This window comes from Eulemur rufifrons, chromosome 24, assembly GCF_041146395.1.
Source record: "Eulemur rufifrons isolate Redbay chromosome 24, OSU_ERuf_1, whole genome shotgun sequence".
NCBI classification, from domain to species: domain Eukaryota; kingdom Metazoa; phylum Chordata; class Mammalia; order Primates; family Lemuridae; genus Eulemur; species Eulemur rufifrons.
The window spans coordinates 32596140-32622531 of NC_091006.1; the positions used below are offsets into that span (position 1 = coordinate 32596140).

Genomic DNA, 26392 nt, shown 5'->3' on the forward strand with positions numbered 1-26392 from the left:
TTGCTTTTCTTCATGTTACCTAAAAGTTATTTGTGCTTTCTAACAACTTATAATAAACCAAGTTAGTATTGTTCCTAAACAAACTTTGCTCCTTAAATTTGCTTCTGAAAATGCTGTGCAGAGTAAATATTTATCCAATTTTATTTTCTCAACGGTATTCTTTCAGTTTTCAAGTGATATACCTTAGAACATGCAAGTTAGACAAACTTTACACTTTTCACAATGGTCTGTAACTTACTTTTGAAATGAAAGTGCACAAAAAATAGATGGATTAATAAATGGCTAAAGGCATGGATAGACGGATATATAAGTTAAAGCAAACACAGCAAAATACAGACTGCATAATCTAGGTGACAGGTAAGGAAGTGGTTACAGGTCAATTCCTTAAACTTTTCTGAATATTTGAAAATTTTCATAATCAAATATTAAATGACAAAAAACTATCAGAGACAACTGTGCCTTTAACATGCAGTTTACTTAGTCAATAAACACTAAATACTATGTATAAGGCAACGTGAAGAATAGGAAAATTCATAAACAATGAGGTTTCTAAAGGAGTTTACAGTCTAAAGGTGATAAATAAATACAAACATAACTATAATACATAAAACTGAAAATTGTCATAAGAAATAAAGTTCAGATAAAGTACTATGGTAGTCTTCATACATTTAATATTTGCATGCAATTCCTACCAAAAAAATTGGTCACATTAATAATCCAAAGAAATTGTCAATTTTTGCTTTAAATTGTTCTATACTTGCAAATACAAATAATCTGATGTAACAACATCTACCAAATATGCCATGATCATTATACAGTTTTATATAAATGAGTTCCTTTTGTATAATGCAGATGGTAAAGGCCTATTAGCAGAAAAATCCACCAGTACTGTATTATAAGCCCAACACTAATTATTTACTTTCCCAAGTAGGGTTAAGGAACACAAAGTATCTATCCCTAGCACGAATAATTGAGTCTGTACTCTGCTCCCTAAAATGTTGCTAGGATTTTAAAATCACATGGGTAGTCATTATTACAATGCAATCCTGACTAGGACAGTAACTGAATTACCTTTAAGTGTCCTGAAATAAATGACTTTAAAAAAAAAAATGGCTCTAGTAAAGAAATATTTTGCAGTATTTATGTATATATGCTGCTTAATGAACTAGCGAAATTAACGAAATTATTTTATGTTTCCAATGCACAAACTGTAACAACCACATTATACAGCCAATTTGGAAAACAAAAAACACTAACTCTTATTCAACCACCATAACAAAATCACAATCCGTACTTTAATGTAATCTTTCTGTGAGATTCTTTATGTACCCAGTGAGTCTATGGCAGCCCATTCACTTGGTCCAGTTTATAAAATAGAAAACTTGAGACAAACATCGGCCCTTTTTAAAAAGCCTACAGGATAATTACTTGGAAAATAAACTATTAAGAGCAAAAAGAAATGCTTTTGATATTGTTTTTATTAGACAAAAAAATTGGCCAGGTACGGTGGCTCACACCTGTAATCCTAGCATTTTGGGAGGCCAAGGGATGATCACTTGAGGCCAAGAGTTCAAGACCAACCTGAGCAACACAAGGAGACCACTTCTCTACAAAAAATAAAAAAATTAGTCAGTGTGGTGGCATGCACCTGTAGTCCCAGCTACTCAGGAGGCCAAGACAGGAGGATTGCTTGACCTCAGGAGTTTGAGGTTAGGGTGAACTATCACAACACCACTGCACTTGAGCCCAGCAACAGAGCAAGACCCCGTCTCACAACAACAACAACAAATTAAAAACCTAACCTCAGGTTTTGGTACGCAAGAAAGTGAAAGATTGAGAGATGTAAATTACAACGTAAAGATTTACAGTCTAGGCCGGGCACGGTGGCTCACGCCTGTAATCTTAGCACTCTGGGAGGCCAAGGCGGATGGATCGCTCGAGCTCAGGAGTTCGAGACCAGCCTGAGCAAGAGTGAGACCCCCGTCTCTACTAAAAACAGAAATAAATGATATGGACAGCTAAAAATCTATATAGAAAAAATTAGCCGGGCATGGTGGCACATGCCTGTAGTCCCAGCTACTCGGGAGGCTGAGGCAGTAGGATCCCTTAAGCCCAGGAGTTTGAGGTTTCTGTGAGCTGGGCTGATGCCACGGCACTCACTCTAGCCCGGGCAACAAAGTGAGACTGTCTCAAAAAAAAAAAAAAGATTAGATTTACAGTCTAACCAAACAATGTATAGTACTTTTTTCTTTTACAAAAACACTTTAAGTTCAGTAATCAAAAACTGCTGCTTCCATGTAACTTTACCTAATTAATTTTAAAAAAGAAGTATCTTCATGGTCAAATTTTAACATGATTTCTTTTGTATCATTATAAGATAGAAGAACTTAAGAACAATGGAATCAACCAATGACGGTTTAACATAGGCACATTATCTTTACTACGTAGTTTGCACATAATCGTTACTTACTTAAAAATAACTTACCCATACTGCGGTGCTCCGGTTTTAATGTCTCCTATAGTGACATGAACATCATCCTCATCATCATCGCTGTCACTATCACTATCATCTTCAGTCTCAGTCACTTTCTACATCAACATAAACAATTATAAAATACGTTCATTAATCCATTTCAACATAAAATGTTAATTAAAAAAGTAACCCTCTTGTGTTGAGATACAGTTTTAGAGAAAAAAGTTACAACGCTTATACGCTGTCTCCTATTTCAACTCATAATTTTGATGTTCTACATGACAAAACACATTAAACCTTTTTTTCAGCATCACCTTTTGATAAACATCTCATTTTTAAAATACTATCTATAACTTCCCCTCTTGCAAGAATCTAAGGCAATGTACTAAGATATTGCCAAGATAAAACTACAAAAAATAAGTATTTGAAAAATTCTTGGCAAAAAAAAGACTATGAATAAGAAAAAAAACTGTTAAGATTCACAGAGTCATGGTCAAAAAGTACCAAATAATTAAGGAGTAGCTCAGTTTTCTGTGGCATTCATTCACACCTAGAAGAGGCCCTATATGCAAATAGTTGAGGAAATACCCTGTTATCTCTCTGTGTAAAAATGAAACCATTTATAAAATTTTTATTTGGCTCTAAAAGGCTATTTTGTGCTTAGTCACATCACAGTAAATAAGCAGATCATATAGGCAAAAACACTCTATTGTACAGAAGTTCAAACCTGCAGGATAATAATTTCCTTCTTTTTACAGGATTAAAATGTACAAATAAAGAAATGCCTAAGGTGATGAATACCCCAATTACCCTGATTTGATTCATTCACACTGTATACCTTCATCAAAACATCACATGTACCCTATAAAGATATACAGCTATTAGGTACCCATAGTAACAACCAAAAAAAACTAAAAAAAACAAAAAAAAATTACAAATATTCATAGAACCAATGAGACATTCACTTCCCAAAATATCAATTTAACAGGCATGTCAGGGTCAGGGTCTGTCACATGTATTTAAAACACACTGCTAAAAAAAACATAACATTTAAACTAATGTTGTGAGGCTCAACATCTGCTTTGAAAATCAGGCTCATTATGATCTACTCAGTTCATCTGCGACCATTCAATTCCCTGAAAGCAATAAACATCAAGCCTTTGCACCACTGTTTTTCCTCTAAAAGTCACTACTATTTCTTCTCCTCCTTACTAATTCCTGCATATGCTTTTGATGGCACCAGATGAAGGAGATGTGAGACAGGAGACTGAAAGTCATGTTAAATGCTGGCTTTCTAAGTGAACTGTAAAGCTACTGATAAAGATTTTCAACAGCAAAGTAACTGGATTTCAAAGTCTTATGTTACCGGTTTTGGTACGCCATTTTCAGCAGTTTCATCTTCAACCCCAGATGGAGGATTAGCACTACAAACAACAAAAGCAAGTACACACCAGGTATTACTTTTCAGCAGTACAGACATATTATACTAGTATTTTTAAACTATGTCTGATAACGTTTCCCAAAATTATTGTCTCCACTGGATGGTAAGAACAAAGGTGGTAAAATCTGCCTGTCTTATTCCCTGTTATTCCCAATATCTTACATAAAGTAAACATTCAGCATCATAAGTAGAATGGAAATGCCTCCACCATCTGTTAATAATTTGTAATTTGATAGTCGGATATAATTCAAGTTTTTAACATTTTTTTTTTTTTTTTTTTTTGAGACAGAGTGTCGCTTTGTTGCCCGGGCTAGAGTGAGTGCTGTGGCGTCAGCCTAGCTCACAGCAACCTCAAACTCCTGGGCTTAAGCAATCCTACTGCCTCAGCCTCCCAAGTAGCTGGGACTACAGGCATGTGCCACCATGCCCGGCTAATTTTTTCTATATATATTTTAGATGGCCAGATAATTTCTTTCTATTTTTAGTAGAGACGGGGTCTCGCTCTTGCTCAGGCTGGTCTCGAACTCCTGACCTTGAGCGATCCACCCGCCTCGGCCTCCCAGAGTGCTAGGATTACAGGCGTGAGCCACCTCGCCCGGCCAAAGTTTTTAACATTTTTAAAAAATATGGCACACAATCAATTTTATTTTAATCTTTATCAAATACCCACTATATGCCAGGTACTATTGTAGCTGCCAAGAGCTATGTAACAGTTTTCTCTTTTCCTTGGTGCCCAAGGAACCCATACTTGTGGTACCGTCACATTAACTCTTATATGCAGTTAACATACATGCTTTTTCCTGGTTCTCTGCTTCATCAATCTTATTAGATATATATGTCCTTTGTTGTCCAAAAAAAAAAATTTTTAAGATTTAACACAAATTTATCTTCAGGCAAGATTATCCTCCAATTTGATAGTAATAAGGAGCTAACTTGAGGCATTTTAAAACTAATTAACTCTTTTTAAGGCCAGTTAATACTTGAATTTGTCCTTTCACAACAAAACAGATACTTAACAAAACACTCCTGTTCCCATGAGATTCAAGCGTATGACAATTAACCAAACACTTCTAGTACTATAGTGTAATAGGTTTCTTACATTTTTTGTAATTATAATTTCAACAGTGGGAGTTAATCACCACCTCATTTTACAGCAAGAAAATTGAAGTACAAAACAACTAACTGATTTGGCCCAAATCTCAGAAAGAGTAGCATTTCTAAGAAAAATGTCCAGATGTTGACATAGTTCAGACCTCTTTTCATTAGATTTCTGTTAATCTCTTCTAAACTTCACTGTCTGTCAAGCAGTTTCTATATAAATCAATTTAACCTTTACAGTGGCATTTTCAAAAACAATCACCAAAAAAACTGAAGGATAAAAACTGAACTGTTCAATTTTCATTATTCTACTGCTTGCCTCAAGAAAACAAATATGCAACTACAAGTCTTCACTACATTTACACCTCCTGCTTAAATAAGCTTCTAGGTAGTGAGAAACAAGTTCCATTTGCTTTCTATGTCACAAAACAGTATCCTGTCTTTAGCCAAAACTTGGATAGATAAAACAGGACAGAATTGGAGACAGTGCAATGCAATGGTTAGGAAGAACAGAGGCTTCAGCAATGAACTCATCACCAAGAAGCCGGGGCAAAGTCCAACGACACAGGACTCAGGTAGGGCAATGCAATGATTTCCAAATCAAATACTAGGAGGTTTGGCAGATCTCTTTTCCCCAACAGACCACCTCTTGTAGAAGTTTTAATTTTCTATCACCATTGAAATGTTAGAAACATGATAAAATTATAAGCTTTTTCTAGAAAAATAAAATTTTAAAGGTAAATTTTTTTCCATAGGATGAAATACTCAACTGTTTTCCAAATGAAGTTTTAGTAAGGAATATAAAGAAATTTTGACTGACACTCAGGGAAGGTAGAAGGTGGCTTCCCTCAAATAAATGGTATGTATTAGAAAATTAAAATTAAAGAATGTTCAGGCCAGGCGTGGTGGCTCACACCTGTAATCCTAGCACTCTGGGAGGCTGAGGCGGGAGGATTGCTTGAACTCAAGAGTTTGAGACCAACCTGAACAAGAGAGAGACCTCATCTCTACTAAAAAATAGGAAAAAAAAAATTATTCAGACAACTAAAAATAGAAAAAATTGCTAGGCATGGTGTCACATGCCTGTAGTCCCGGCTACTCAGGGGGCTGAGACAGGAGGATCACTTGAGCCCAGGAGTTTGAGGTTGCTATGAGCTAGGCTGACACCATGCCACTCTAACTCAGGCAATAGATCAAGACTTTGTCTCAAAAAATAAGTAAATAAATAAATTAAATAAAATAAAATTAAAGAATGTTCATTATAAAGTAAACTTGGAGACTTGTAGCCAAGAACAACAATCAACGGGATAAAGATTATTTTATTTAAAAAGTATGTATTTGATTGTGAGTCTATATACCCTGTAATCAATTTTTTGACCAACTGAAGAAATGGGTATAAAGAAACATTTAGGCCAGGCGTGGTGGCTCATGCCTGTAATCCTAGCACTCTGGGAGGCCGAGGTGGGTGGATCGTTTGAGCTCAGGAGTTCGAGACCAGCCTGAGCAAGAGTGAGACCCCCCGTCTCTACTTAAAAAAAAAAAAGAAACATTTAATCACTTTCAAAACTGTAAACTAAACTAATCTCATTGTAGTGGTAAATTGAGATTAGGATTAGGATTGAAATGCATAAATTTCAAAACTAAACAATAAAATTTCAGATGATATACCAATGAATGACAAGAATATAGGGGCTATATTTGGGTGAGGAAACTGAACTGTAATTTCGGCTCCCCCAAAGATATTTCTGTGTTGATTTCTCCCTTCTTCCCTCTATCTACTTTTTTGTTATCACAGCTTTATTGAGATGGAATACACATACCTTAGAATCCATCCAAACAGAATTAAATGGGTTTTAGTACGTTCACATAGCACAACCATCACAACAATCTAAGTCCAGAATATCTGCATCAACCCCAAAAGAAACCTTGTATACATTAGCAGTTCCTCTCCATTTTCCTCTGCCTCCAGTTCCAGCAACCACTAATCTGTCTCTATGGATTTACCTATTCTACACATTTCATATAAATGGAATCATATGATATGTGTCCTTTGTGATTGGCTTCTTTCACTTAGCATGTTTTCAAGGTTCATCCATGTTATAATATATTAGTACTTCATTTCTTCTCACTGCCAAACTGTAGTCTGTTGTACAGATATAACATATTTAATCTATGCATTCATCAGTTGATACACACTGAGGGTTTTTTCCCCTCGATTTTTTGACTATCAGGAATAATGCTGCCATGAATATTCATGTACAAGTTTTTATGTGGATCTGTGTTTTCATTTCTCTAAGGTGGGAGTCATATGGTAACTATTTGTAACTGTTCTGGCAACTGCCAGACTGTTCTCTAAAGCAGCTGTACCATCTTACAATTCTGCCAGCAGTGTCTGAGGGTTGCAATTTCTCCATCTCCTCACCAACACCTGTTTTGTCTTTTTGATTATAGTCTACTGGGTAAGAAGTGGTAGGTCCTCCACTTTTCTTCCAAATATTCTTTAAAAGCTCTTTAACTACCTCTTCGTCCATTATAGGACACTAAGGCATCTGGTCAGGGTAAAGTCATCATGTTCATGAAATTCTTGGCATGAGTTTTGAAATTTACAGTAAACATCTGACTTCCTGTTTACATTCTGTAAATGAGTATATCTTTCTAATATTTTGGACAGGGAATCAACCTTATAACAAATTAGTTAATTCCACTTTGAATTTACATAAATATAAAGCATTGATATTATAACCAAAGTGCCATTACACCACCAAAACCATTAAATTGTAAAAACAGCAATTTGGGGGGGTTCCTTATTTACTTAAAATATTTTAAGTTTAAAATATTTTTTTCAGTAGCTTAATTATTGCACCATATACGCCACTACTGAACTCATTTAAAAGTAAGAAGTTACTTAATAGTCAAAAGTAGTCAAACCCTAACTTCAAAATCTTTGTCCTGTAGGCTACTAGCAAACAGAACTGGTGCAAGATTGGTCCTGAAACCGGAATAAACCTTAAAGGAGTCAATCTCCTCTCAAATACTTTAAGTCAAAATGTTGTAATCAAGCCAATGATTATAATAAAATGTTGACAATTTGTTGACAGAACCACTGTATCACACAAGCTATGTAAGCATCAACAGGAAATTTCACTAACCTGGCATTTTCTTCTTCTGGCCTTTCAACTTCGTTTTCATCTACCAAATAAAATAAAATAAATAAATAAATAAACAAACCACTCTTAAAGAAACCAGTATTATGAAAATCTGAAGTGATCATCACAAGCACTAACCTAGTTCCTTTGCCAAATCACTGTGCACATGCACGTCCCATGGGCCTACAAGCACATCCAAAGTTAGATCACCTTATAATTACTTAACAATATGTTTTTTTACGGAAAAAAAAAATCAGACTTTATTACTACAAAAATAAGCTTAAGAAGTACTGAAGATTTCAGTAAAAGAAACCGTACACATTCACATTTCAAAGAGTATTACTAATGCCAAAATCTTGTCATCAAAGATGATTTCTTTTAACAAGTTTATCAAAGTTACATCACCAAGTAGCAGCATGGTGCCCAACATGCACTTTCATTATTTCAAAGACTATCAAGAATTTACGGTTTAGGCAAAGTACAAATATTAACTTTCAAATCTGGTGTCAGTAACAGACAAGAGGGGATTGTGACTTAATGAAATTTAAAAACCAGATGTCAAACAAGTTCCCTTCAAGAGGGAAGTACAAGATGCATTAAATTTATTTTAAGAAAAAAGAAATGCATGAGATGACGCTGGAAACTATAAGCCTAAGGGTCACGAGATACTTCGACAATGTTGGTTAAAGAGCAGTCTCTTAAAAAAGTAAAACTTCACCTTAATTACAGGAGACATTCAGAGTTTTCTTTATGGGCCATAATGTATTCCATCTCTTTCTCTCTCTCTTAATTAATTATTTTTAAAGCACGACTTTCAGACAAGGAGGTACCCTTGCAGGTGCATTCCATACAAACTGACCATCAAGAAACAAGACGTTAGTTTTACAGCATTAACTTTATTTAGCTATGATTACAGAATGACTTTCTGGTAAGGACAGGAAGGGCACCCTACGGCCACGGGGCAAGAAGAGACACACAAAACACACAGCTGAACTAATAGAAAAAACAAGTGTGAGGAGCGCGCAGGCGAGGCGGCCGAGAAGCCCCGGCGGGGAGGAGGGCGAAGCCGGGGGCCTGCCCCGGGGTCCCCAGCTCCGGGCCCCGTCCTCGGCCGCGGGAGAGAGGGTGCGCGTGGGGGGCGTGGGCTGGGCGAGGGAGGCCGCGGGGCGGGGAAACGCGCGCACCGCGCTCGGCCTAAGGCGGGCCGGTCGGGGCTCGGTACGAGGCCCAAGGCGGCGGCCCGAGGGGCCCGGGACGCCGGCCGTTTGCGGGCCGTGGACGGAGGCCTGCGAGAACCCGAGAGAGACAGGGACAGGAAGTTCCGTACCGCCATAGAGCCACTCTTCCTCCTCATCCCCTCCGGTCCCGCCGCTCAGCTCCGACACTAGGCGCTCGACCTCGCCGGCCGACATGGCCGCCCCGAGCACAACTTAAAGGCGGCGTTCAACAGCCCCCTCCAACCCGTCCCCAGCCTCGCTGCCCCTGGGCGCGAGAAGGACGCGAACCCGGCGGCGAGCGAACGAAGAAAGCGCGAGACTCAAATCCCGGGAAGGAGGCGGCAGCGGCAGCGGCAAACACGAAGACTCCAACGCGGGTCAGCTTGCGCACGCGCAGCGGCACCCAAGCGGCGCGGCGTCTCTAGGCGGCTTCACTTCCGCGGCAGCCACCTGGGCCCGGTTGCGCACGCGCAGTGCAACTGGCCCCGCCCCGGAGAAGCCCGTTTTGCCATTGAGCGAGGCTTTCTCGGGTGGCGTCCTGCGTCGGTAGGGGTTCCCCTCCCCCACCTTTTGCTCTAGTAACCCGCATTGCCTTCGCTGGCGAGTACACCTTTGTTCCCTTCCATCGTTGGTGCTTTTTCTTGTCGACCTTTTACTTATTTATTTTTTAATCTTCAGAAAGGTCTTTTTTCCTTCTTCACATGTTGTATCAACCTTGATACAGAATCATTACCTGTCGGTCCTTTGTTTCTCATTGAACAGAGAAGAAATAATCCATGCTCAATTTCTTGAAAAATTAATTTTAACAGCCAACAAAAGCAAAACTAATGCATGAATAATGCATTCTCCTTGTTTCAAAAAAAAAAAAAAAGCCAACATTACAGTCCAGGTCAAAGACCGCCTCAAACATTATTCTCCGCTCCAGAGGCAACCCTTGTTGCTTTGCACCTGTTACAGATGCACAGCCCTATTTGGGGTGCATCATTCTGAAATTTTCTATAGTTTACTTCACGTGTATTGTGCTGTGTCAGGTGGGAGAACCTTAGGTTGAGGGACTTTAAAGGATATAGTGTCATCTTGCAATTGCTTTTTTAAAAAAATAAACAGCAAAAAAACTTCAACTGCCTTGGAGATCTTTTCCATTTCAGTGTCAAACTATATGCATCTTTAAATGCTTCTTAAAATTACATAACTTGTGGGGCACAAAGGGAACATGGCCATTTCCCTATTAATGTGTATATGTAGATTGCTTTCAACTTTTCACTTTTACCAAAAAAAAAAAAAAAAACTACAGTGAAGATCCTTATGACTTTGTGCAGATTTGTCTGAGTGTTTCTCCAAGATCATAAAGTGTGTGCCGTTTTTATTTTCATAGGTAAGCTGAATTTTCAGGCTACTCTTGAGAGCAAATCTTCCAAGGAAAAGACATAGGATCAGCTGGAATTCTAGTTCCTAATTGTACCTGGCAGGTTGCATAACCTCAGGCAATCAACCTCTATGCTTCAGTCTTCTCATCTATAAAATGGGAAAGCTGAGTTAAATGATCTCTAAGGTCCTCTTCAGTTCTAAATTTTCAAATGGGACATTCACTTTCAACAGAGAGAAGTCGATTTTGGTTTTACGAATCAATGGGTTTTCTTGCTCTTTAATGAATAGATATTGTTGTTTCATTTATTTATTTAACAAGTATAGAATATTAGCTTTGCTGAAGAACTTGGAAAATGAAGACACAAGTGAAGACAGTCCCAGTCCTTAAAGAGCTCTTAATTTATTGGGAAAGACTGAAGGGTGGTAAAGAACTCTCCTCCAAGGGAAAAGGTGAATGTGCTATAATAGAATCACAAATGAAGTGTTTACAGCCCACCAACGCCACACCATCTCACAGTATTTAAACAAACCACCCACGTAGTTTTAATCCTCCTCACCTTTGAACACACTTCTGCTATTCCCAGCTCCATTATCTGTTTAAATCAATCCCTTGCATCCTTCTAAACTGTTTTGCGGTATAATCACCTTGGTGAAATCTTTCCTGAATCCCATTTTATCTCTTCCTATTTATTTATTTATTAAATAAATATTTATGAAGGGTCTATCAAGTGCCAGGAGCTCTTCTAGGCTATGGAGATTCAGCAGTGACTAAAACAAAGTGCTTTCTCTCATGTAGCTTTGATTCTAATGAGCGAGTCACACAATAAACATATAAAGGTATAATATATCATGATGATAGGGATTATGAAAAGAATACGCAATATAAAGGGACCCAGAGTGGAATGCTGAACAGGGATAGGGTTCGATTTTATGTCAAGTCGTCAGGAAAAGCTACTCTGATGAGGTCGGGTGATCTAGAAATAGAAATCTGAATGGAGAGAGGAAGTAAGCACAGTGGAGTTCTGGGTGAATAGACTAATAGACAGAGGGAATAGGAAATGCAAAGGCCCTGAGGCAGGGCTGGTATGTTCAAGGGACCCAAAATGCAGCTGGAGTGTAGTGAGGGAGGGAGAGAATGAAGATGAGGTCAGAGGGATTAGGGAGTGGGTAAAACAGAGCTAATTACTCTCTTCTAGACCTTATGTTCCTCTATGGCATGTGTCTAGCATGTCGTGTAGTAATTATTTTCCTACGTATCTGTTTTCTTCCTACTCTTCATTAGACTGAGGCCACCTTCAAACAGGACATGTTGTTTATCTGTCACTCCCATTCCATTACTCTTACTAACACTGAGTCAATCTTGATCTTTGTTGAAAATAGTAGAGTGAAGGTTTTTGTAGTGCTTGGGATTACCATAAGGCAATCTCGTACTCCCCTCCATTTACCTTTCTATTTACCATTCATGAGTCTGTAATGAACTTTGATGGTTTCATGGGAAAACGAATTGCCTTGTGCTAAGGGGCCTCTTTCCCTTTTCAGGTGCTTTTCAAGGCATTGCTTTAACCGAACTAAAGAATTGATGGGTAATACCTGATGCATTAGAATTGACTTTATGGTGGAGTTAGCATTTGAGCTAAGCTTTGAAAATGAAGGTTTCCACAAGCAGAGAAGCCCATAAATCACTACCACCCTGAAAAGGCCTCTTCCTTCCTTGCTTCCAAAATGAGTTCCTTGCCTGGCTATGCTTCCTTTGTTAAAGGTGTGCTCTCCCTACTCACCAGGGGAGATAGCAAAGATAAGTAGTTTGAAGATACTGTATATTCCTCCTCCCAGTTCTTATACTCTGACTTTATCGAACTACAGTACTCCATATATTCTGATTATATTTGTTTTCCATTTTATTGGGGTGTTTTTGTGGTCTGCTAGTTCTTGGAAAAAAATAGTCTTAATAGTCTGTTTTAATGTATCTATCTCTGAGAAATACTGAGAGTATTTAGTAGATGATGATGATGATTAAAATGATAAGAGTTGGAGACCAAACAGAAGTGCCTTGCTCAGTGTCCAGTATACAGCAAGTACTCACAATATACTTAGCATGGATAAGGGCATTTGGGCCCAACTGTGCTATTTGCTGCAAACTTTAGATATGTTGGCATATTTTTGCTCATCCATTGACTCATTCTGCACCCCAGCACTCCCCCATCATGTCTGCACTTTATTCCTGCACAGGTTCAAATCCTGTGGATCCTTTTCCGTCTCATTTTCCCTTTTCTGGCATTTGCCACTGTTGACCACTCTATTCTTAATTCTTAAAATTTGCTTCCCCCATGACTCCACTCACTGGCTTCCCTTCTTCTTCCCACCCAGAAATGTTGCACAGAGCTCTCTCCATCACCCCATTGTCTTTTTTCTTCTTTATGCTCTCTTCAAGCTGTCTGAAGCACACCCATTTACTAACGATTCCCAAATTACCAGACTTCTTTCCTATCTTTCACAATCATACATCCAACAGCTTACCAGATATTGCTACCTGGATGTCCCACAAATATCTTCAAAACAACATGCCCTGACACCTATTAGGATGGCTACTATCAAAAAACCCAGCAAATATGAGGTATTGGCATGGATGCGGGGAAATTGGAACCCTTGTGCATTGGTGGTAGAAATATAAAATGGTATAGTTGCTATGGAAGACAGAGTTCCCTTAAGAAGTTAAAAATAGAATTACCAGGTGATCCAGCAATTCCACTTCTGGGTACATATAGAAAAGAACCAAAATCAGGATCTCAAAGAGATATTTGTACAGCCATGTTCAGAGCAGTATTATTCACAATAGCCAAAAGGTGGAAGCAATCCAAATGTCCATTGACAGATGAATGGATAAACAAAAGTGGTATATACATACTATGGAATAATATTCAGCTTTAAAAAGAAAGAAAATTCTGACGCATGTTACAGTACGGATGCACCTGGAGGACATTATGCTAAGTGAAGTAAGTCAATGACAACAAAGCAAATACCATATGATTCCACCTATATGAGGTACCTAGAATAGTCACCTTACAGAAGTAGAAAGTAGAATGGAGGTTGCCTGGGCATGGGGGTGGAGGAGAAACAGGGAGTTGTTGTTTAATGGGGTCAGAGTTTCAGTTTTGTAGTGAAAAGTTCTGGTGATTGGTTACACAACAATGTGAACGTACTTAATGCCACTGAACTGTACATTTTACAATGGTAAAGATGGTAAATTTTATGTTATGTGTAGTTTACCACAATTAAACAAACAAAAACATGTCCTGACTGAACTCAGCATATGTATTACCCAGTTTGCTTCTCTTCCAGCTTTTCAAATATCAGTGGCTGCCGTTGGTCAGTCATCCAAACAGAAAGCTGGGTGTTAACCTGAAATTCTCCCTCTGCCTTCCTCTCGCTGCTAAACAAATAACGAAGCTCTTTGACATCTCTTCTTCCCATCTCTTTTTATACCCCATTCAGTCCACCTCTTTTGTTGTTATCCTTATCAATTCTCTGCAGAATTGTTGCTGGTACCATTTCCTAACTGCTCTCTCTGCCCTAAATCTTGCTCCATTTCAAATTATTTTCCATGTCTCCTCTACTAGAATCTCTTTTTCTAAAACCCAGATGTGAAGAAAATTATTTCCACTCCTAAAAATACTTTCACAGTTTCCAACTGGCTGCTACTATTTGGACTTGAAAATAAGACTCTCCTCGGTCTATCCATTCCTTTCTTTTCTACTTCCTTGGTCCTATTTCTTCTTGGGTCCTTCTTTATACAAACACTCCAGCGATAGTAAACCATTTGTAGTTCCAGAGAACATGTTGTACTATTTTATGCCTTTATGTCTTTGTTCTTGCAGCACTCTCTGCCTGAACTGCTAAGAATCCTCCTCCTCATCCTGTCCACCTGGTGAACACCTGGTTTTCTTTGAAGGCAACTCAAAACTCATATCCTATATGAAACTTTTTCTGACCACTTCCCTTTTTCCTTCATTCAATCAGAGTTTTATTTTTCCTTTTTTATAACTCCTATATTCTTTAAAAAAAAATCATTGCTTCTGTAACATTTTATTGCACTTGTTTGTTTTACATGTGTGGGTCCCATTATTTCATTATAATTATTATTTTTTATTTTTTTATTTTTGTGTAGAGACTGGGGTCTTGCTCTTGCTCAGGCTGGCCTTGAACTCCTGACCTCGAGCAATCCTCCCACCTCGGCCTCTCAGAGTGCTAGGATTACAGGCATGAGCCACCATACCTGGCTTCATTATAATTATTTTAAGGTCAGGGCTCTGGCTTATTTTTCCTTATATCCTCAATGCCCAAAGCAGTCTCTGGAATATCAGACATGTTTATTAAAAATTGGTTGAATGTATTATTATATGGATATTAATTGAACATATGTTCAACATTTTTTTTTTTTTTTTTTTTTTGAGACAGAGTCTCACTCTTTTGCCCGGGCTAGAGTGCCATGGCACAGCCTAGCTCACAGCAACCTCAAACTCCTGGGCTCAAGCGATCTTCCTGCCTCAGCCTCCCGAGTAGCTGGGACTATAGCATGTGCCACCATGCCTGGCTAATTTTTTCTGTATATTTTTAGTTGTCCAGCTAATTTCTTTCTATTTTTTAGTAGATACGGGGGGTGGGGGGGGGTGTCTCGCTCTTGCTCAGGCTGGTCTCGAACTCCTGAGGTCAAACGATCCACCTGCCTCGGCCTCCTGGAGCGCTAGGATTACAGGCCTGAGCCACTGCACCTGGCCATTCAACATTTATTGAATGCTTATGTTCTAGGTGTTGGGGATACCAGGCATCTAGTGAATAAGTTAGTAAAACATATGTTAAAGAAAACAGGTGTTAAAACTTACCCCATGATATGGAAGCACTTAGCAAGCGTTTCAATTGAGTGCTGTGTACTGGGAGAAAAGGGAGGGGTTAGGGTGTTGGTGGTGATGAGCTAGGAAAACTCTCACATGGAAGTTATTATTGGAATGATTTTTTTTTTTTTTTTTTTTTTTTTTTTTTTGGTGAGTAAGAGTTTACCAGATGTACACTCTTTGTGAATCAGGTAAGGTATTTTATTAACCATTCCATCTTTTGAGTTTAGCACAGTGATTATACTTAGTTAAGTGCTTAAACTATCTGTTGAACAAACTGAACCCACGAAACATTCTGGGTTCAGTCTGTTGACTTCATTGCGCTGGTATGATTTCTCTCCAGGCTGAGAGTAGCTGGAGAGAAATTAAGAAATCACGAAGGATCTTGGTGCCTTTTTAAAGAGTCTGGATGTATCCTGCAGGCAATTGGGCTAGGAGAAGCTTTTAAGCGGGAAAATGGTAGGACTAACTTGGTTTATTAGGAAGAAACTGAATTGGAGGAAGAAGGGACGGAAAGCCAGGAAATGATGGGAGGTCATGGCAACAGTCCAGGTGAAGTTTGGCTTGTGTGACAGAAAGGACAGAGAGAAAGTAATGTAGGGAATAAGGCAGAAAAGGAAGGTGGAGAGGGCCTGGGTGTAGCCTATTTGGTGGGTGCCAGAGCCTAACCACCCTGAACAAGGAAGCTGCCAGCAAGTCCCAGGCGGCGGTGACCATCCAAGGATGGATGAATTCCTAAGCCGGATGCCTTACAAACTGTTTGCACTTGCCTTTCTGTGACAACAGTTTATTTTTAACCTTTATGGCCTGACCTCAAGACAATGCTGATCACCTACAGCTGTCTCCTAGCGGGATTTTTTTGAACATTTAAAAATGTTACCATTGTCCTATAAGGAGTCCCCTTCCTGCTGAGGAAAAGGACCCCTACTCTGTGGAGTAGGAGCTCTTGTCTGTTTCTCTCTCCATAAGCTTTTTGTTGCTAGTTGGCTGGCTCTTGAAATCTTTCCAGCGGGAAGCCAAGAACCCGCTTGGCAAGTTCAACGACTTTCCTCTCTTCACCGGGGCAAAACTTGCATCAGAAGGGCTCGATTCTAGGAGTTTTGTAGCAGATCAGGAATTAGTGACAATGAGATGAGAGATGAAAGACGGAGAAAGTGAAAAATGAGACCAATGGGTTATGAGGCTTTTGTGCAATAACGTATGTGACAGCAATCTATAAACTACAAAGTATTACACACGGTTGTTCTCATTATCTTTTCTGGCTGCTCTGAGTTTAGACTGGGAAAGTGGCTGTACTTTCAGAGCGATGTGTTCATATTCAAGGGAGATATCAAATTTCAGATTTGAGATTTCGGAGATTTCTCAGGGAGCGTGGAGAGGTCATCTGAGCAGACAGGCAGAGGGACGAAAAGAACGCCGTTTACCTCGTTCCTAACTTCCGAGGGATCCCAGCGCGCGAGAGCGCCGCCCGCCTCTTCCCGGTCCGGACCCTCCCTCCTCGATCCAGGGCCTCCTCGCCAGCCAATCACCGCTCAGCTTACGCCATCACCGCGCGCCGCCACAGGCGTGTCAGAGGCAGGACCACGTGTACCGTGTTGACTGTCAAAGTCTCTAGGAGCCCAGTTTCCGGAAGCGGTGAGTTCTGAGAGAAATTCCTGCAATCGAGTCCCCAGAATCTGCGAATCCCCAAGCATGAGCGCCCCAGGCGTGCTGTCCTTTACCCAGCAGGGCTGGGAGCAGGTGCTGGCCAAAGTGAAACGGTCTGTGGTCTACCTGGACGCCGCCTGCGCCGAGAGCCTGCACTGGGGCTGCGGACCCACGCGGCTCCTGGAGGCGGTGGGGGTTCCTGCGTGTCACTTGCGCGAGTTCGAGCCCGATGCACTTGGTGGTGGGGCTGAGCAGCCCAAGGCAGTGTTTGTGCTGAGCGGCCTGCTGAAAGGCCGGATCGTGGAGACTCTACGGGACATCATCCGCCGCAGTCACTTCCAGTATTGTGTGGTGGTCACGGCTGTGAGCCACGCTGTCCATCTTACAGCTAATCATGTGCCGGCGGCGGCAGCGGCAGAGCTGGAGGGGCAGCGTCCAGTGTTCGAGCAGCTGGAGGAGAAGCTCTGTGAGTGGATGGGCAACATGAACTACACGGCCGAGGTCCTCCACGTCCCACTGTTGCTCGCCCCTGCTGCTCCTCACCTTGCCTTGACTCCAGCCTTTGCTTCCCTTTTCCCACTGCTGCCCCAGGATGTGCATCTTCTGAATAGTGCCCGGCCGGATAAGAGGAGGCTGGGAAGCCTGGGTGAGGTGGATGCCGCTGCTCTAACCCCGGAGCTGCTGCTGCAGATCAGGTGCCTGGTGTCAGGCCTCAGTTCTCTGTGTGAGCATTTAGGAGTACGAGAGGAGTGTTTTGCTGTGGGTTCCCTAAGTCGGGTCATCGCTGCAGATCTGGCCAATTATGCCCCTGCCAAGAACAGGAGAAAGACTGCTGCGGGCAGGGCATCAGTGGTCTTTGTGGACAGAACTCTGGATCTCACAGGTACGTGATATTGCTGTGGGAGTTCATCATAACCATTCTCCAGGTTGTGGGGAATGAATTTCCTTGATTCAGCATATATTTTATAGGCATTTTACTATATGTCAGGTTAAGGATACAAAGATGAACTGGATGGACAGAGTCCCTAATCTCATAGTGTTTATAGTCTAGAGGGGGATATAGACAAGTGAATTTGCAATTAGAATACAATTTGTTAAATGCTGTAATGGGTAAAAATACCATGAATGTGCATTGCATTGTTAAACTACTTCATGTAGCCCAAGATATTGGAAAAATAGAATAACAGCTGACATCGAGAAAAACTGTCCACCTGGGAACATTTTAGTAATTTGTAGACGCCGGTATTTACAACAGTCCTTCATAAGAGGATTCTCATTTGTTGGAGATGGGTTAACAGATGACCCGGTGGAAGGAAAACTACTATATAACAGAAAATGAAATTACCATAGACAGTTAGCTGAGGTTTAGGTTTCTTGAAATTAATGTTAAAAAGTAAGGTTGAACTTAAATGTCACCAGTAAATGAGATGAAATAGAATTGTAGGAAATATTTTCAAATGTTTATTGATTTATTCTTAGGTTTCATTCTATTAAAGAATTGGGTAGATAATCTCAAATCACAATAATATATTAATTATTTATACACACAAGGAGCAAATGTAATCCTTAAAAAAGGTGAAGCAAAAACACTCTGATACTTACCATGTTCCAGTATCAGAAAGTGTCTTATGTTTATGTTATTTTCAAAAGTCAACTTTATTGTTCTCTAATTAGGTAGATATAATACTGCTAGTAGTATAGGCTAGCTGCATCTAGGTTTAGGGAGAATAATCAAGAAATTGACATTGGTAAGTATTCCCTTTAGTAAGTCAGAAAAAAAAGTTGAATGAAGTTATAAAAAACCACAATAGGTGTATTTGAATTTTTGACCATAATAAGATTAATTTTCAGATCATAAAATAAAAAGTAAGCTAAATAGTAGTACTGAGGTATAAGCTTAAAATTATGTGATTGGAAAAACCACATGTTATTTAAATATAAGTAATAATTATAGCATCATAAACTCTTAGAGAATTAAAAAGATAACACTTGATGAATATATGCTTGTTGAGTTTTTTGAATGGATGGTATGTACTGCTTATCTTTCATTTCTTTATGCCAAAAATGTTATGCCTATTGTCTCATAATTAATCAAAAAGTTCCCATAATTTTGTGTTCTCCCCCAAGACTTCAGTTAGACAAATCTTAATGTCCGCTGTCTAGTATCATGGCAACAGGTCCTTTACAACTGTAGGTTCTATTCCTTCTACAAGGCTCTTTTTTTTTTCTACATACAAAACAAACGAGGTAAGCCTCTGTTCTGCCCTCTGAAATCTGACAATATGAAGCGATCAAGAATGATTTAGAAAATAAGGGTGCATAGGAAGACAAAGTTGCCATCCAGCAGCAATCATTTCATACTTTCTCTTTTCTCAAGCCTCCAGATCATCTTCTTCATACCCACCTTAAGCTTTCTTGCTTCTATCACTGAGAAAATATAAGCCATTAGAAAAATTCCATATCTTCCTATACCAGACCTACCACCCTTTCTACATCTGTACCCATGTCTTTCTTTCCTTCCATTAAAAAGAGATGTACTGTCCCTACTATCTTTTTTTGTTTGTTTGTTTTGAGACAGAGTCTTGCTCTGTGGCCCGGGCTAGAGTGCCGTGGCGTCAGCCTAGCTCACAGCAACCTCAAACTCGTAAGCTCAAGCAATCCTCCTGCCTCAGCCTCACAAGTAGCTGGGACTACAGGCATGCGCCACCATGCCCAGCTGATTTTTTCTATATATTTTTAGTTGTCCAGCTAATTTCCTTCTATTTTTAGTAGAGATGGGGTCTCACTCTTGCTCAGGCTGCTGTTGAACTCCTGACCTTGAGCGATCCTCCCGCCTTGGCCTCCCACAGTGCTAGGGTTATAGGCGTGAGCCACCACGCCAGGCCTGTCCCTGCTATCTAATGTCAACTTTTTCACCTAAATCCTCTCTCTTTTCACTTCTTTAGACTAAATCCTCTCTCTTTTCACTTCTCTCATAGATTAACCATCTTTCAAATATCCTCCCCTTTTCCAAGGTCATCATTTTTTCCTTTTCTCTGAATTTTCCCCATTGACATACAAATAGGATGGAATATCTTCTTTCTCGAACCCTTAGGCTCCCCTAACTTCAGTTCCATTTTTTTTTTTTTTTGCTTGTTTTTTTAGCAAACTTGAAAGAGTTGTCTATACTTGCTGTCTTCGCAATCATCTGCTCCAATTTTCTCTTGACTGCACTTCAGTTACATTTTATTTTCCAATACTTCCCAGAACTTTCCTTTGTCAATGAAAGTGGCCTCTCGTATCACCAAATCCAATGTTCAATTATCACAGTCATTTTACTGAACTTCAGATCAACATTTGACACAGCAAAGGTGCAAATAGTAAATATAACTTTAAAAGTACAAAAGATATACAGATAAGCAGCCACTTAAACCAGTTTCTTGTGTGATCCCATTAAAGCATAATTTCACATATCATTTGCTTGCAACCAGCCCTCCCATGTTCTCTCATCATACCTACCATCAAATCTAAGTTGCTTGCTATTGTTGTCAAGGATATGCATGATCTGCCCGTGTTTCTCTCTCCCACATCATCTCCCACTGATCTTTCCTCACACAATACTTTCCAGGCACACTGGCTACCTTACCATTCTTCAGACATGCTAAGCATGTCCCAGCCTCAGGGCCTTTGAAATTTCTCTGCAGCTCTTCTTGGGATGTTCTTCCTTTAGGTATCCACATGACCTTTTCCCTAATTCCTCAGTGTCTTCGTCAGTAAAATAAAACTTTAAAATTTCAGGACAGTATTATTACTATGACACTATTTATCTGACTGGCTATGTGCTGATAATTTAATTTATTTATTTATTAAGCAAATACTTATTGATGCCTGCTAGATGTAGGCACTGTGCTAGGTGCTGGGGATATAGCAGTAACCACAGCAGACATGATGCCTGCCCTCATGGAACACCAAGTCCAACCCATGAGGCATACATTGACTAGATACTGTGAATGTGAATAGTGCCCCTTGTAAAAGGGGCAAAGTATTAGGCTTGGGTTATTTTTGTTGGGAGGGGCATCATAAAACATTTATCCAGCTTACTTTGCCCTCCCATTTTGTGAGGTTATATTTTCTTATCTGTTTAAACAGGAGCCGTTGGACATCATGGAGACAACTTAGTAGAGAAGATCATTTCAGCACTTCCCCAGCTTCCAGGCCACACCAATGACGTAATGGTTAACATGGTAGAGCTCACTGCACTCCAGGATGTGGAGGAGAATCGCAATGTGGTTGCACCAGGCTGTCTTGCACAAGCCAAGTAAGATATATGGTTTTAAAAAAAATCTCATCCTTTTCCCTCTTCCCCTTTCTTTTTCACCTAGTCTGAGTATTCCTACAGAAAGGAAGCAATGAAGAGTTGGTCTGGTTGAAAAATTAATTGTAGGTAGCATTTAGAAAAAATAACCATATCCATTAAACATAACAATAAGCCAGAAAGTACGGAATTTTATAGAATTGTCATTTAGATGTAAGATAAGCTTATTCCCAGGATCGGTTAGGTGACTTAGTTTATGCATCTCCATTTCACAGATGGTTTCACATGGAATTGAGTTGAGTCTTCCTCAATGTCTTTTTCTTAGTTGACTAAAAAGCAACCCACATAGCTATGAAACAGTGCCATCTTTTTATATGTAACCGATATATTCTTGCACATCAAAGGGAGAAGTTTTAATTGCTAAGTATGTTTTTTCACATGCTTAGAGAAATCAAAGAGAGAAGATAGTATACCGTAAGTGATGCAAAGCCTCAAAAATAACAGAACATTTCCCCAGAAACGACAATAAAAATATATGGTAGTCACCTTCTCGACGTTGTCTTTCATCAACAATTCTTCTGAGAATCATTTTTATTTGAAAAAAATGCATTACAAGGGGAAAAAATGTCTCAAGGGTATCTGTTTCTCTGATCTTCGTATTTTGGATTTTTAAATAAAACAGGATCTTTCAGCATTATAGTTTCGAATCTTAATGGTAGCAGATACATTTGGAATTTTCTATCATATTTGGAATGAATTTGCAGCTCCTGAAGTTTCCAGCTTTTTTGTAGCTAGTTAATAACACGTATATTGGGTGCCTTGTGTGTATGGGCCAGTGTGGAAAGAAAATGAAAAGTTCTAGACCCTGTCTTTTGTATGTTTATCCTACAATAAAACTACAGGGCTAAAGGCTTGTAGCTATACAAATCCAGAAGTAATTATGGTTGAAAATACTTTTAGCTGTTCAGAGGGCAATTCAGAAGTTAATTATTAAGGACTTACCATGAGTCTTACTCTAGGCTAAGCAGCGTTAAGGATAGAAAAGAAGATAAATTTCATTCTTGCTTTCAGGAACACTTTTCTTGTTTCTGATTTCATGATTTATACCCATAAGAGAAATGATATGAAATCAAAACTAATGTATGTGCTACACATTATAATTTCTACAAGTAAAGTATCAGATTCATGTGGTCTTTGTAGAGCAATGTGGGCCTTGTGGAAGCGACAGTGCTTGAATTAATTATGTCTTGAAGGATTTAGAAACGAGACAAGGGCTGACATGAACCCAGGTATGGAAATAGGAATGGTCAGTGCCTTATGTGATGGGTTATAACAAAGAGAGACAACCTCCTTGGACTACTGCTGCCATCTGCCCTGTTCACATTTTTCAGGACTTACTATGCTCCAGGCACACTTCCAGGCATTTCACATTTGGGAAGTCATTTTAAGTTTTACAGTAACCTAATGAGGTTATTCCCCCATTTTATAGGTAAGGAAACTGAAGCAAAAAGACATTAAGTAACATAGTTAGTAGGAGGTGGAGCTAGAGAGGAGTTCAGAATGTTTGACCTCAGAGCCACTGTCTTAACTTCTATGTTACGTGTGCTTAGGTGGCAGATAAGAGCTAGACTGTTGAATAGATTTAAAGAGATGAGAGACCAAGTTACTTCGTGATTTAATTTGGGGAGTCCTATTTGTTCAAAATAATGATTACACAAACAACATAAATCAATTTTGGCTAATTTCAGCAAAAAGAGAATTTATTAAAGGGTACTAGGTAGCTAAAAGAATCTAAGGAAGAATTATTTATCAGATTTTGGGAAGAACAAATAATGCTAGGGATCTAGGAAATAGGAATTCAGGAATTCGTTAAGGCCTTGACTTCAGATAGACTGATTTTAAATGTTGTCTTTGTTCGAGTCATTCTGCTTAAGATACAGATTCCAGGGGAAAAATGGTAAGATTAGCCTATCTTGGCCCTTGTGCCCGTCTTATGCCCACTGGGGGTTGGGAGCTCTTCATACTGACTAAGAATTATGCCAAGATCGTATGGCATGGCAGAGGGGTAGTTCTTCAGAGGAAAACAGAACCTGGGCAGTCTGGCTCTAAAGTGAATGCTTACCAATACCCTATGCTGCTTCCACTGAAATCTAAGATAATTACAAAAACAAGTAAGCTCCCCAGAAAAGTTTGCAAAAAGAGGAAAGAGTTGAGTCCATCACTGGACAGCAGGAAAAGAAGCAAATTCTTAGAAGTGTAGGAGGACAAATGTAAGAATAAACATCTCTTTTAGACCTGCAACTCATGCTTTGATTATGGCTAACTTATTTACCCTTCACCCCCCCCCAGCACTCACTCTGCCCCAGGCTTAGTCTAAGGCCAACACCAAGCCAGTCTTGGAGTCCCATTTCCCTTGCCAGTGATGCTTTAAAAATGGGCAAGTGACAAATGGAAAAGTCTCAGGACTTCTTGGTCAGGATTCTTTGCTTCTGAAAAGAGACTCAGGAAAAAGGCACATGTTCCCTCTCCCTTTACATTTCTTTCCCAACTCCCAGGACTCTGATGTAAGTCCTGAAACTGCCGCAGCCGTCTTGCTCACATCTGGAAATTGACGCTAACACGTGGAAGGTGGCGTAGCCCAGAGAGCTGCAGAGAGGGGCAGCTATGGGGTCCTCGATGCACTGTGCTCGGACCTCATATTATGTGGGAGAATATATTTATTTCCTTACTGTTTAAGCCAAACTGGGCTACTCTTTTTTTTTTTTAATCACTTGCAGCCAGAGTTATCCTGACACATTTTCTATACCTCATTATTTATTTCATTTACAAAATGAGGGTATTGGCCTGAATGACTTCTAAGACTCTTCTTGGGTTTAAACTAAAAATCCTTCCTAACTGAGCTCCTGCAGTGACTCAGCTCTGCCTCTCACTTAGGCCATGTTCATTTGTATGTTTTTTCTCTCCCGGGTCTTTATCTTCATTGGGTATCTTTTTTTTTTTTTTCTTTTCGTTAGACTGTGAGTAATATCATAGAGATGAGCTCTGAGTGCCATCCAAAGGTGAAAGTAGTGTCATAACTGTCAAAGATGAGTTCTAGACAGATCTGAATAAAGAAGAAAGCTTTAGTGAGAGAAGGCTTCATGAAATAGTGACACTGGAAGTCAGGCTGTAAAAGATGAAGAGGTAGATGGTGAGAAAATTATAGGCAAATAAAGGTCTGAAGCAATAATTGGGGGAAAATGGTAGTTTTTTCAATTGCTTGGAAGACTGAGGGAATTGTGCTGATTAATTTCTCTGCAAAAGAGAAATCAAAATAAATCACAGCTTTTCTAGCATATACTATATGTCTATCAAAAAAACAGTAAACTCTATTACCTCTGACCACGCCCTCTAGAAACTTTTCAATGAAATGAGAGTGAGGATAAAAAAGTTAGTACTGAAATGCAAAACAGATGGGTACTTGGCAACATATGTGCCTGCAATGGAATAATCTTTGAAAAGCAAGTCTCTATGGCTATGATAAAAGACTTGATAATCAAAATTTATTGCTAATATAATTTTTTATAAAAGGCTGTTTATAATTATAGCAATTGAAGTTACTGCCAATGCAAATGAGAAATTGAGAACTTAAATGCATTATAAAATGGCTTTCTAGTCCCTGTCCATTGGTCCCTGGATTATGTGGAATATTTTCCACAAGAAAGAGGCAGAAATGCCTGGCACAGTGGTGTGCACCTGTAGTTCCAGCAACTTGGAAAGCTGAGGTGGGAGAATCACTTGATGCCACGAGTTCCAGACAAGCCTGGCAGCCTGGACAACATAGTCTCTTAAAAAAAAAAAAAGGAGGCAGAATCTTTTCTATTCTTAGGTTCTCCTCTTGTTGAAGTGGGTTTTTATCCTCTGCCCAGCTCCACTCTTCCTAGCCTCTTTCAGTTCCTTAAGCAACCTTCACCTGATGCCCTCCCGTATTTACTGCATCTGTGCTTGGTGCTCCTGGCCCAGCCCTGCACCTGTGCTGCTGCTGGTTCTGCTGGGTCCAGTGCCTACTTTTCCAATTGCTCCTCCCCAGTCCCCCAGTGAAAGCCAATGACCTTACAATGGCCTGCCAGACTGAACCGTCTGGCTTCTTGGTTCCTCTCTGACCACATCTCTTATTCTCTCTCGTGTACTTGCTCCTTCCCAGCCACACAAGCTTCCTTGCTCTTCTTCCAATAGGGAGTGCAGGCTCCTGCCTCCGGGCTTTGGCTCTTGATGGTCCCTCCATTTAGATCCTTCTTCCTGCAGATGTACATTCACCCCACATTTCCTTTCTTTCTTCTGAGTGAGGCCTTTCCTCTTCATTTTAGCACCTCATATTTCCCTTCCCTATTTCATTTTTTTCCTCCATAGCACTCATCACTTTCCAGAATACTTACTAATGCTGTATTTTGGTCTCTCCCTCTATTAGAGAGCTATGGGGAGAACTCTCCACTAGAGAGTTCCACGACGGCAGGGACATTTGTCTGTTTTATTCACTGCTGTGCCTCTGTTGCCCAGAATAGTACCTGGCACTCAAGAGATATTTGTTGTGCTGCCAGGCAGGATCTGGGAGCAGAGTGAGGCTACTCGATTAAGATAGGGAGGGAGAAGCCAAACTAGACGACGGGGATCTCTACACTGTAATTGTTGGATATTTAAAACACTGTCATTGGATTAGCAAAATATTTGCAAAAAAAAGGGAAACTATATATTCCCATTTGCTGGTGATGCATTAAACGTATCTGGAGAATGTATAAGACACTGATGACGTTAGCTGCCTCTATAGAGGAGGCTTGGTGAC

At 39.8% G+C, this 26392-nt stretch overlaps 2 protein-coding genes across 49 annotated transcripts in view; one reads left to right on the forward strand and one right to left on the reverse strand.

The window, feature by feature from the left end:
* FIP1L1 (factor interacting with PAPOLA and CPSF1) overlaps positions 1-9770 on the reverse strand; it is a 64983-nt gene extending 55213 nt beyond the window's left edge. For 25 of the 47 annotated variants that reach the window (XM_069457618.1, XM_069457633.1, XM_069457650.1 and 22 more), the window contains exons 1-5: positions 9486-9770; positions 8297-8341; positions 8162-8201; positions 3840-3897; positions 2486-2589 (exon numbers count right to left, since the gene is read on the reverse strand). In XM_069457618.1, coding sequence (XP_069313719.1) covers positions 2486-2589; positions 3840-3897; positions 8162-8201; positions 8297-8341; positions 9486-9570 — 332 coding nt within the window. In that variant the 5' untranslated portion in view covers positions 9571-9770. The remainder of the gene's footprint in view (positions 1-2485; positions 2590-3839; positions 3898-8161; positions 8202-8296; positions 8342-9485) is intronic. The other 22 variants (XM_069457648.1, XM_069457643.1, XM_069457629.1 and 19 more) reach the window with 2 other exon arrangements.
* Positions 9771-17263: 7493 nt separating this feature from the next.
* Positions 17264-26392, forward strand: part of SCFD2 (sec1 family domain containing 2) — a 270209-nt gene continuing 261080 nt past the window's right edge. For both annotated transcript variants that reach the window (XM_069456865.1, XM_069456866.1), the window contains exons 1-2: positions 17264-18162; positions 21408-21576. In XM_069456865.1, coding sequence (XP_069312966.1) covers positions 17325-18162; positions 21408-21576 — 1007 coding nt within the window. In that variant the 5' untranslated portion in view covers positions 17264-17324. The remainder of the gene's footprint in view (positions 18163-21407; positions 21577-26392) is intronic.